General features: G+C 40.2%; 1 protein-coding gene across 1 annotated transcript in view; it reads right to left on the minus strand.

The window, feature by feature from the left end:
• The window catches only part of LOC308105879 (kalirin-like), a 229571-nt gene that overhangs the window by 93353 nt on the left and 122398 nt on the right, over positions 1 to 13820 (minus strand). Inside the window, 3 exon segments of the mRNA XM_080456807.1 lie at positions 8319 to 8412; positions 10042 to 10181; positions 12967 to 13068. Of these exon segments, the coding sequence (XP_080312933.1) occupies positions 8319 to 8412; positions 10042 to 10181; positions 12967 to 13068 (336 nt within the window).

Here is a 13820-nt window from a genome sequence, read left to right on the forward strand (position 1 = left end):
TGGTTGGCCGTAGTACAGAGGTTCTCAACCTTTTCTCCGCCTAAAATAATCATATTTGAACTGGGGACCCCGCCCCAAATATTCATATTTGAACTGGGGACCCCCCCACCCTGACAAGCTCTGTAGAAATTGCAACAAAATGTTTGCCACTTTCTTATATTATTTGACAATTTGCCCAATGTTTCACCAGTTTTTATGTAATAGTTTGTTGATAACCTTTTTCTTGTAAGGTCTTAACACATTGAGTGCAAAGGACGTAGATCTACGTTGTTTCAAAACGTTCCATTCCAAAAAAGGGGCTTCTGCGGCTCTCCAAAGATCGTCAAAACACGGTAAAAAAAAACGCTGGCAACACACGGATGAAGCCATTACAAGTCATTACATTGTCCCTTCAATGTCATATGGGGGTCCCGACCCACAGGCTGAGAACCACTGCTCTATAGAATCCTGACAGCTGAAGCTGCATTGATTCAGAACCTGGTTCAACCTGTACATTTATCTCATGTTTAGAGTCATTAAGGTGGGGTGAGAAACACTGCTGTAGTAAACAATGCATGTAACACACACGTAGTGGAACATCTGACTTGGCCAAGGCTGAACTGTTATTACAGCACACAGAGAGAGAGAGAACACACACACACACACACACACACACACACACACACACACACACACACACACACACACACACACACACACACACACACACACACACACACACACACACACACACACACACACACACACACACACACACACACAGAATGTGCTTGTGGTCAGCTCCCAGTACAACAGTATTATACTGTGGTTGTACTGGTCAGCTTTCAGTACAACAGTATTATACTGTGGTTGTACTGGTCAACTCCCAGTACAACAGTATTATACTGTGGTTGTACTGGTCAGCTCCGAGTATAACATTATTATACTGTGGTTGTACTGGTCAGCTCCCAGTACAACAGTATCAGACAATTTCAGGATACATTAAAAATATCTGCGATATCATTATTGTATTTTCTTATCGTGATAAACATATACAGTATTATAATAATAACAATTATCGTCCCAACTCTATAGTAATGTTTGTAAACATTGAGCTGGTTTCAACTGACTCCAAACAAACTAAGAGCTGAATATAATGTTCTGCCCCCCCCTGCCCCCCACACAGAGAGAATTTACTGCACTTGATGCTTTGGCAATATTGTAATTGTTACATTCATGCCAATAAAGCCAATTTAATTGAAATTGAGGGAGCGAGACGGGAGAGAGGTAGACAGACAGACAGACGGAGAGACACACACAGACTCACTCTCACACACTACAAAACATTTGAGCAATTTAATGCAAGCCTGTTACTCTGCATAGGGCATGGGGCGTGTGTGTGTGTGTGTGTGTGTGTGTGTGTGTGTGTATATTTAGTCAACTAAAACTAGACTAAAAAAATCACACCCTGTGTGAAGTGGGCGGTGTCTTGCTAGCTAATCACAATACTGAATGGAGTCAACCAATCATGTACAAAAAATAAATACATTTATTGAAACCCTCGTTATGATGGAAGAAACCATAACTTAAAGTTATGGTTTCTTATATAGGGCTATGCACATGTGTCATGTGACACTGGCCAATCACAGTCCTGAATAGACTGTGATTGGCAATCACGGTGCAGGGTTAGGCGGGGTACATTTTTGTACATTTTTGTACATTTTTGTACATTTTTGGCCAATCACAGCGCAGGATTTCTTGTACAAATATCCAAACCTCACTTATAGGCAGGGTATCTGCAGACTTGTTAAGTACAAATTTAAGACCTTTATAATACCTCTAAAAAGAAAAAATAATACCATTACCGCGGTAAAATAATCTACAAACTTTTACTGTTATTGCATCGTTTATTGAATTGCATTGATGCATTACATGGAGGTAAACAAGAAATCCTCTGCCATTTCGCATAAAGGGCAGCAAGTAAACATGTACACGCACTGTAGTGTATGAAAGTGCGTGTAAATGTTTTTTGCGCTGATTTTTTTTACATTTATTCATTAATTCTGATGAAAAACACGACTACATTATGCTATTGTTAGTCACATTTATTCAACATTGGGTTTGGACACAGGTTTCACTTAGAGCAAAGGTATTATAATATGTTACGCTCTACCTCCCCCTACAGACTGGTATTATAATATGTTACTCTCTACCTCCCCCTACAGGCTGGTATTATAATAGGTTACTCTCTACCTCCCCCTACAGGCTGGTATTATAATATGTTACTCTCTACCTCCCCCTACAGGCTGCTATTATAATATGTTACTCTCTACCTCCCCCTACAGACTGGTATTATAATATGTTACTCTCTACCTCCCCCTACAGGCTGGTATTGTAATATGTTACTCTCTACCTCCCCCACAGACTGGAATTATAATATGTTACTCTCTACCTCTCCCTACAGGCTGGTATTATAATATGTTACTCTCTACCTCCCCCTACAGGCTGGTATTATAATATGTGACTCTCTACCTCTCCCTACAGGCTGGTATTATAATACATTACTCTCTACCTCCCCCTACAGGCTGGTATTATAATATGTGACTCTCTACCTCCCCCTACAGGCTGGCATTATAATATGTTACTCTCTACCTCCCTCTACAGGCTGGTAGGGCCTGTAAAAGGCCAATCAAAAAGAAGGCCATCAAATGAAACGATGATTTTTAAGTCCACGGAAATAATTAATTTAACTTGAAGGTTAAGGATGATTTAATTTTAATATAGTACAAGAATAGTGTAACTATCTGTAAAATAGAACCCATTTATTTCATAAAATTATGTATTGGGTTATAGCCTATTTGTCTCAATATTTGTCACATTCAGCACTGGACTTCACTGACTGTAAGGGTCACATTAATCACATTAGAATCACAGATTAGAGATTTTATGTATTTTCCCCTATTTTCTGTATTTTTCACTATTTAAAATATAGCATTTCTTAATTTTTAATAATTATAGCTTGTAGACTTTTTTCACCATTTGAAATTATTTTAAAATAAAAGGAACAGTTTTCCCAACCGACAGAGAGTCAGAGACAATATTTAGCCTATATATGGTTCTGTATCAGTGTATGAGTCAGTTTTAGCAGATTTCATTCTAATTGGCTACTGTAGACTGCCTATGAATTGCATGCGCCTGGATAGGGCCACCTGGCCTGACGGAGATCTGCCCTCAGTGCCCTGTTGCGCAGCAGCACAGCAGCAGGTGAAGGCAATTAACTTAAATGAGGAGCTGCACAGCAAAAACGGCTCAAACGAATCTATGTCAAACTGTCACGTTCTAGCTGCTGAAATAAACTTCCCATTTGGATCATTGTTGACAAAGGAACAGAACATGGATATTGTTTGCAAAAGGATTATTTATTTATTGTCCATCAGAGTGGTGAGATCACAGCTTCTCTCTGCTTTTGTATGATATTGATAGCATAATCTTTGGATCTGTTTGCAGTTATTAATTTGTATTGCTGTTGATCCGACGTCGGGTTCTCTCTCTCCCTCCCTCTCTCTCGTGCGCCCGCGTGCTCTCTCATGCTCCCCCCCCCCCCTCTCTGTCAAAAGTGTTGCTTGGCTTCCGCGCATTATAAACTGGAATATAGGCTTTAAATCTAACCTATCACTGGTTATGTGCAGCGTTTCACTTAATGTTGAATCTCAACCAGAGAACTGGTGTCTACCATTACCATATTGACAGAGGTGCGCGCTGTGCGTCCTGGCCGTCTCCACGCATCCATTGCAGTCTGTGCGTTCTGGCGGGTGGTTGTTTGGTGTTATAATAATTTATAACTTGTTTGTAAAATTGATGAGGGGAAGGGTAGAATGTAATCTGCCTGTAACCCCCGTTACAACACCCCCGTTACTGTAATCCAGATTACACATCATAAAATGTACTGTAAAACGTTACTGTTACCGTTGTTATTTACTCTGATTACGTTACATGTAATCCGTTACTTCCCAACCCTGCCAATCAGGTGCGACAATCACGCTCCACTGGCAGGGGGGGACGGAGAGAGACGGGGAGAGAGAGAGAGAGAGAGAGAGAGAGAGAGAGAGAGAGAGAGAGAGAGAGAGAGAGAGAGACGGAGCGAGAGACGGAGCGAGAGAGAGAGACAGAGAGAGAGAGAAAGAAAGACACACACACGGACAGAGAGAGAAAAACAAGTCAAAACTTGCGTGAAAAATAAGCTAAATCTTGCGTGAAATAAGCAGACATGGCAACACTGGTTTGTTATGACACGGTGACTACAAGCGCTCTTTACCCACAGCGTCAATGCACGCGCTGCTCTGATCCGACAAAAAAATTTTGGACCAGGAAAAAAAACTACGGAGTGAAACGGAACAAGTCTGTTTGCGACACGTTTATTCATTCTGACCCAGATTAAATTTAATACCCCCACTTACAGAATTCCAGACCGTTTAAGAAATTTTTAGGCCTTGAATTTCAAAAACGAAATTCAATACCTTTTAAGACTTTTTAATGATCCGCGGGTACCCTGCTTATAGGGGCGGTTTCACCGCCCAAAAATTCTGATGACTAAAATATGACAGGCTGTCAAAACAACACTGCAGCTCAACATTGTGTTTATCTCCATAAACAGAACAACTCAACATTATGTTTATCTCCATAAACAGAACAACTAAACATTATGTTCATCTCCATAAACAGAACAACTCAACATTATGTTTACCTCCATAAACACAACTCAACATTATGTTTATCTCCATAAACAGAACAACTCATGTTTACCTCCATAAACACAACTCAACATTATGTTTATCTCCATAAACAGAACAACTCAACATTATGTTTATCTCCATAAACAGAACAACTCAACATTATGTTTACCTCCATAAACACAACTCAACATTATGTTTATCTCCATAAACAGAACACCTCAACATTATGTTTATCTCCATAAACAGAACAAATCAACATTATGTTTATCTCCATAAACAGAACAACTCAACAATGTTTATCTCCATAAACAGAACAACTCAACATTATGTTTATCTCCATAAACACAACTCAACATTATGTTTATCTCCATAAACACAACTCAACATCATGTTTACCTCCATAAACACAACTTAACATTATGTTTATCTCCATAAACACAACTCAACATTATGTTTATCTCCATAAACAGAACAACTCATGTTTACCTCCATAAACACAACTCAACATTATGTCCATCTCCATAAACAGAACAACTCAACATTATGTTTATCTCCATAAACAGAACAACTCAACATTATGTTTATCTCCATAAACAGAACAACTCAACATTATGTTTACATCCATAAACACAACTCAACATTATGTTTATCTCCATAAACAGAACAACTCAACATTATGTTTATCTCCATAAACAGAACAAATCAACATTATGTTTATCTCCATAAACAGAACAACTCAACAATATGTTTATCTCCATAAATAGAACAACTCAACATTATATTTATCTCCATAAACACAACTCAACATTATGTTTATCTCCATAAACACAACTCAACATTATGTTTACCTCCATAAACACAACTCAACATTATGTTTACCTCCATAAACACAACTCAACATTATGTTTATCTCCATAAACACAACTCAACATTATGTTTATCTCCATAAACATAACAGCTCAACATTATGTTTATCTCCATGAACAGAACAAAAGCCATTAAGACCGAGAAAGCATCCGTGTCATTTTAGATTTGAGTTAAAAAGCATTATTTTATACTTTGGCTATTCAAAAATAGCAGAAGCCGTTATAGGAATTGAAATCAATTTTGATTTTAAAACCATGTATCTTGCTGACTTAGAAGAACTGCATTGTACTAAGCAAGATCAATATTTGTTAAGGGTATTACTAGTAGCGTCAAAAAAGGCGTTAACTAAAAAATGGCTTACGAACGTTATACCAACTATAAATGAGTGGATTGATTTAATCTATAATATATTTATTATGGAGAGAATTACATTTAGCTTTAGAGGTCAGACTGAAGTCTTCATGGACAACTGGTTTAAATGGCTTACTCATGTCTCTACATTAAGACCAGATTTTATTTGATTTCAGTTATTTTTATTGAATTTCCTTTATTTTTCTCTGATTGACCATATTGAATAAGGTGCACGTCGAATTTGTCCCATTAATGGACCTTTTGTTCTCCGTTTTTGAAGATGTGACCAAGTGTATGGATTATATGTATGCATAACTGGTAAATAAGTGACCAAGTAGAGAGACAGTTTCCTCCCCTTATATGTTTGTATTTGTATGTTTTGTATGTTCGGTTTGTTTGTTAGTAATGTGCTAGTCTTTTCCTTTTTGTGTATGTTTGTTTTCTGAAAAATCCACTAAAAAGTTAATGGAGGCAAAAATAGCAGATATAGAAGCTCATAGCACGCCACTTTGTGCCACTCTATGAGCTTGTAGATCTGTTATTTCTGAAGAATGGTGAAAATGTGTACACAACTTTGCTTCTGGGGGTCCCTTGAACAACATAATTTGAGATGGGGGTTGGCGGCCAAATACATTTGGGGGTCCTTGACATGGAACAGGTTTGAGAACCACTGACATAGAAACATACGTTTTTCAGAAAACTGTTAGCATATAATATAAAAGACATTTGTACAGTAGAATCGGCCTCGGGTTTTAATGGGTTAACTTCAAACCAGAAGGTTTCCTTACTTGGATTTCACAGGCTGCTTCATAGGAGCCATGTAGACACGCTCCCACACACAGCTTCATGGCTGCTCTCATGGCGGCCGCTGGCATTTATTCTGCTTGTCGGGTTATTAGTGAACTAAATGTGGACTAATAGTTAATTATAATAATTATTTATTAAAGAAGTTAGAGCTACGTTTTCTGGCTTCTATTTTCTGTTCAGGCGACACAAACATTTCAGCAACCCGGAGCCCCTGCTGTCACCCAGTGAGGATGCATGGGAAACCCTGTAGCAGTGGGGAGCCCTTGCTGTCACCCAGTGTAGATGCATGGGAAACCCTGTAGCAGTGGGGAGCCCCTGCTGTCACTAAGTGTAGATCCATGGGAAACCCTGTAGCAGTGTGGAGCCTGTCAGCAGTCAGCTCCTCAGTGTTCAGAATGGCAGAGCCCAAATCAGACTTCCGATCCAGACTGGTTGGTTTTATGCAATCTGAACAAGGCTAAGCAATGTGATTAAAATATGAACTAAAACACAAGTCATTTTATGTTTGGTTGCGCTCGGGTGTTGCGCTCTGAAAATAGCAGATCTACAAGCTCACAATGTGCGTGTAGCGCGACGCGTTGTGAACTTGTAGATCTGCTATTTTCAGCATGCAACCAAGTGTACAATCAGCCATTACGACGCCATCAAGGCACCGCCGAAATACATTATAGTCGACTAAATCAACTGTAGATCTAATCTTATGATATTTAAAAAACAAAACATTTCAGATGACTAAAATATGACTAAAATTAAAGGAATTTTATTCAAAGGCTATATGACTAAAATGAAATAAAAAATTGCTGTCAAAATCAACACTGCTGCCAACATCATCCCTCTCACTTTTCTCACCCAACACACTTCTGCAATGACCACGCCCCAGGCAAATTTCATTGGTTGGTGCCGCCCAACCCAGGGGAGACAGACAGACACTCACACACACCTTAGTCCAACCAAACTTTGGTGCCCAAATGCGTTGCACCAAAGCATGCACGGTAGCATCTTTAATGTGCTAAGCTTACAATACCAGATTTGACTAGTTCAGGGTTGCTTCAAAGATCCCCCGTGGTCCCGGAGGCTTGAAAAGGACAACACAAAGGACAACACAGGACATACATAGCATGTAGCCAGATGGATGGATGGAAGATTTTATTTTGTCATTGAACACAAGTGTACAACAAAATGTACTTTCGAGCGACATGATGATATGCGCCGCCACCATGGTGTCACACTTTTTGTAAAAACCTTTAACAGTGTTCTGTTAGCATGTAGCTAATAGTGTGTCCTCCAGCATGTAGTTAACAGTGCGTCATGCTAGCATGTAGCTAACAGTGCGTCATGTTAGCATGTCGTTAACAGTGCGTGGTGTTAGCATGTAGCAAACAGTGTGTCATGTTAGCATGTAGCTAATAGTGTGTCCTCTAGCATGTAGCTAACAGTGCGTCATGTTAGCATGTAGCTAACAGTGCGTCATGTTAGCATGTAGTGAACAGTGCGTGGTGTTAGCATGTAGTTAACAGTGTGTCCTACCTGTTAGCATGAAGCTAATAGTCCGTGGTGTTAGCATGAAACTAACAGTCTTACCTTGTCGCTGTCCATAGTGTTCTGAGACGTCCGCGAGGCAATGGACACAGTGTCTGGCTGGCTGCTGCTGCCGTCCTCGTCCTCCCCCCCGTCCCTACACACGCGCACGCACACACACACACACACACACACACACACACACACACACACACACACACACACACACACACACACACACTTAATTGTTTATTTATGTCCACATGAAGGTGAAACATACAGGGACACAAATATTATAGGTGCAGTAAGGTTACATTCACAAAATCATGGCATGTGTCTTCATGATACAATAAGCATTTGACTGAGTACTCTATGGGTATAAGTACTCAGTACTCTATGGGTATAAGTAACCGCGTCTCCGCCATATATGGCGTCTGCCAATTATAGCAGAGACAGCACAATAACTTGCCAGCCTTTTTGCCAGCCTTTCAGTGCATCCCAAGTTGTTGAAAGCCTCTAACAACCAGTCTGTGGGTATAGACGAATCCACAGACGCGCTGCCTGTAGGCGGCCATTGCTGCGGTGTCGCGTCCGCGGAGCGTTGACACCGCAGCAATGGCTGCGCGCAGGGCAGCGCTCTGTGGATTCGTCTATAATGTCCCAGGCTGCCAAATATAAAAATAAATAGTCTGCACCTAAAGCCCAGCTCAGAGATGGTATGTAGGAGTGGTTGGTATTTAAAGACCTTGGTCATAAAGGCCTCCTCTAGGCTAAGGTCAGAGGTCATAAAGGCCTCCTCTAGGCTAAGGTCAGAGGTGTCAGGCTATCTCTAATACAGACTCTTCATCATGTGGTGAATTAGTCAGAGATGTAAAGATGTCTGGGTTTACACTCATGTCTGGAGTCACACTGCCCTCTGCTGGCTGATGTAGATAACTGGGTCAATAGGTCAGTGGGTATTTACATTTTGTGACCAACACATTGTCGTGGCACTATGTACAACCACACACGATGCACTATGTACAACTACACAAAAACATGGTATGTACTTTTTTTACTTGACTATAATAATCAATACTTTGTGTGCACTAAAAGTGTGTATATATATATATATATATATATATATATATATATATATATATATATATATATATATATATATATATATATATATATATATAGTAGTATTGATTGATTGAATATAAGTATTCCTCTAATTAATTAGAGGCTTTGTAATTAATGGATCGCAATTAATCACATTTTAATCGCATATCAATATTTGACCAGAGAACAGACCCCCACGCACCGCCGCCACCCCCCCCCCCCCCCCAAACGGGACAAACGCGTGCGCGTGGGGGGGGGGGCATCCATTACAGATTCTGATTTGCCCAGCCAACATTATCAAGCCAGCCAACATTATCAAGCAGGTTATGCGGTGCGTCATGTTTTCATGCACTGTGCTGGCTGCAGTTTACTTTGTTGTTGTCTGAGACGGTCGGTTGGTGCGCTGGTATGATCGGTCCGTCTGAAACTCGTCCAGTGAGAAACGTTCCGCGGTGCAAAAATCGGTGCGATTAAAATGCGTTATTTTTTTTTAACGCAATCATTTTTCTGTAATTAATTGATTGAAATTAACGCGATAAAGTCTCGGCCCTAATATATATATATATATATATATATATATATATATATATATATACACACACACACAAGGTAATTTAAAGTAACATGCACAACTGTGTGTGTGTGCGTGCGCATGAGTGTACACGCGTGTGTGTGCGCGCACCTCTTCATGCTCCTGGGTTTGGACAGGGTTTTGGGCAGGTGAAGAGGTTCCTTTAGCGCCCCCTTCAGGTGGGTCATTCTCTCCTGGATGACCTCCCTGATGCTCTTAATCCACTCCTGTTTGGCCTCCATGCTGGAAGCCTGGGAACCATGGCAACCATTATAAACATTATAACAGGGGGCCCGGGACCCCTAGATTGATTGATTGATTGAATACTTTACTTAGAAAGACATGGAAAAAGCACATGGAAGTACAGTTCACAATACAAGGTCCTCTAAACTGGATCGCTCATAAAAACCAACGGCTTGTTTCAAATGAGATCCCCACGCACTGAAATCATGATGACATTAAAAAAACTGACAGATATACATTACTATGCAGAACATCATACAAATAGCTTCAAAGTTCAAGGTATGAAAAACAAAAAATATGTACAGTAAACAGTTTGAGGAGGGCGGGGGGGCGTAGGTTAAGACTTTGATAAGGGCCAGTTTGGAATTGCAGCCTCCAAAAGGTGTTTTTTTGAAGGGCAGTTTTGAAAGTGAGTAGGGTTTTACACTGCTTCACTCCTTTTGGTCGGGCATTCCACATTTTTGTTGCATAGCATGAGAACGAGTTCAATCCCTTGTTTGTGCCAAATCTGGGATGGACAGTAATCAGTGGAGCTGCCTCTGGTGTTATGATTATGGACTTCATTAACGTTTTTGAAATACTTTGACAGGTACATGGGTATCCCAATGTTGTGGTGTATCTTGTAGACCAGGCCCATTGCAAGTTGCCGTACTCTGTACTCTACCCTGAGCCATCCGACCCGAGCAGAATGAGCAGGGGGTTAGATGGGTTGTATGTTAGCAGAATGAGCAGGGGGTTAGATGGGTTGTATATTTGAGGCCAAGAAGTAGCCTTACTAATGGTCCTCAGAGTTACTACAGGGGGGCCGCCAAATATTTGTGTGATATGGATTTTTTTTAACCACTTCAACAGGAATCCTTATTCAATTTCTGAGGGGAACATTAGCCGAAAATAGCAGATCCACAAGCTCACATCGCGGCGTTGTGAGCTTGTGGATCTGCTATTTTCGGCAGAGGCGTTTAGTGTACAGGAAAAAAAGAGCAGATTAAGTACATAGCCAACGGTCAAGTTTAATAAGTATTGAGGGTTTAATGTCTGAAATAAACATTAATTCACACAACACTGATAGCTATCTATGAAATCCATGAAAAGGTTTAATCTGCAACACAATTTTATACAATATGTAGTGGGGGTCCCTGCTTCATCTGTCTCTCAGCTAAGGGGTCCCTGCTTCATCTGTCTCTCAGCTAAGGGGTCCCTGCTTCATCTGTCTCTCAGCTAAGGGGTCCTTGGCCTGAAAGAATGTTGAAGACCCCTGATTTAACCCATTCAATCCAAGAAAGCATCCGTTTCATTTTAGATTTCAGCTATATGAGATGAGTGTGTGTCTATATGAGATGAGTGTGTGTCTATATGAGATGAGTGTGTGTCTATATGAGATGAGTGTGTGTCTATACGAGATGAGTGTGTGTCTACATGAGATGAGTGTGTGTCTATATGAGTGTGTGTCTATATGAGATGAGTGTGTGTCTATATGAGATGAGTGTGTGTCTATAGGAGATGAGTGTGTGTCTATGAGATGAGTGTGTGTCTATATGAGATGAGTGTGTGTCTATATGAGTGAGTGTGTGTCTATATGAGATGAGTGTGTGTCTATATGAGATGAGTGTGTGTCTATAGGAGATGAGTGTGTGTTTATATGAGTGTGTAAGCTATATGAGCGAGTGTCACTATTTAAAAAGAATCATGAGTAATAAATATTTTAAAAGCAAACATTTTTAACTCAAATCTTTGCTTCTGGGGGTCCCAGGAACAGCATATTTTAAGATGGGGGTCTGCGGCCAGATACATATAATTTTGGGGGTCCTTGACATGAAAAAGTTTGAGAACAACTGATGTAGTTTTTCAGAAAACTGTTTGCCATTTGTAGAACCTAGACCTCAGGTCTTACTGGGTTAAATAAGTAGTTGTTTATTCACACCAGGATGGTCCTTTAATCAAGGGGTTTTAAAAAGGACAGAGGTCCTCGAGGGTGTTCAAGGGGGTCCCCAACAGCAGTTACACCAAACAGTTAAAACCAATTCAAACCAATTTATATTTATATTAAGATTTACATAGATCTTGTAAGATTTTGTCTGCTATTTTCTGCTATTTAAATACAATAGCAGATGTACAAGCTTGCAGCACAGCACAAAGTGACACGCTGTGAGCTTGCATATCTGCTATTTTGGATTGGCAGATATACAAGATATACTTAAAAGTGTGAAAAGGGCATTTCGTATGCGCGGCGTCAGGTCTAATGGTTCATCTCTATGTATAAAGGTCTTACCTTCAGGTCTAATTGTTCATCTCTACGTATAAAGGTCTTACCTTCAGGTCTAATGGTTCTCTATGTATAAAGGTCTTATCTTCAGGTATAATGGTTCATCTCTATGTATAAAGGTCTTATCTTCAGGTATAATGGTTCATCTCTATGTATAAAGGTCTTACCTTCAGGTCTAATGGTTCATCTCTATGTATAAAGGTCTTACCTTCAGGTCTAATGGTTCTCTATGTATAAAGGTCTTAACTTCAGGTATAATGGTTCATCTCTATGTATAAAGGTCTTATCTTCAGCTATAATGGTTCATCTCTATGTATAAAGGTCTTACCTTCAGGTCTAATGGTTCATCTCTATGTATAAAGGTCTTACCTTCAGGTCTAATGGTTCTCTATGTATAAAGGTCTTATCTTCAGGTATAATGGTTCATCTCTATGTATAAAGGTCTTATCTTCAGGTATAATGGTTCATCTCTATGTATAAAGGTCTTACCTTCAGGTCTAATGGTTCATCTCTATGTATAAAGGTCTTACCTTCAGCACAGTCTTGTTGTCAGAGCTGGGGGTCCTTCCTGACCACAGAGCAAACTTACAGGGGTCCCCTTCAATGTGCTCTGTCACCCCTAGATCTGAGGTCTGCACACAGGAGGGAGGGAGGGAAACATATCCTGTCATTGTTCAAATATTGTGAGAACACCTGTTTGATTATTAAATCATTCCACAGCACTACAGAACGCCCTCTCTAACTCTACACATGACCTCTCTCTCTCTCTCTCTCTCTCTCTCTCTCTCTCTCTCTCTCTCTCTCTCTCTCTCTGTTCTTCAGGCCATCAGGGGCCCCGGCAGTCTACCTGGAATGTGAAAGAGAGTATGTTTTTTTATTTTGCCCGCTGTCCGTCCGTCCATTTTTCACATGGGCCTTTTATAGCGCCACCAGGAGGCAGATTTGTGCAAAACATATTTGTTGGCAGTACTCCTACATATTTTGTCCAAAAATCCCACAAATCGGTACACAGTATCTCTATAGTCATTAAACAAAACGGGTCTTTCAGATTTTTCATATCTCATCCTGATTGGCTAAAAATGGCTTCCAAAGTTTGCAGGAGTGCTCCGTTTTGAACAAAATGCCTCAAATCATGAACACAGCATGCAATTTCAGTGAAATTTTGTACGCATATTTCCACTATGCCAAGGAAGAAATGCCACTTGAAAATGTTCAAATCAGCCTCATGGTGGCGCTATAACTGGCCGATTCGTGTTGATTACCTATAACTGCACCGATATGTGTAAAACTTTGTATGCGCACTCTCTAGAGGTCAAGGAAAAACCTTTGCCCTGCATTTTTCACATCTGCCTTTTATAGCGCCACCAGGAGGCCGACTTATGTA

Source organism: Gymnoscopelus braueri, assembly GCF_963280865.1.
Source record: "Gymnoscopelus braueri genome assembly, chromosome: 18".
NCBI lineage: Eukaryota > Metazoa > Chordata > Actinopteri > Myctophiformes > Myctophidae > Gymnoscopelus > Gymnoscopelus braueri.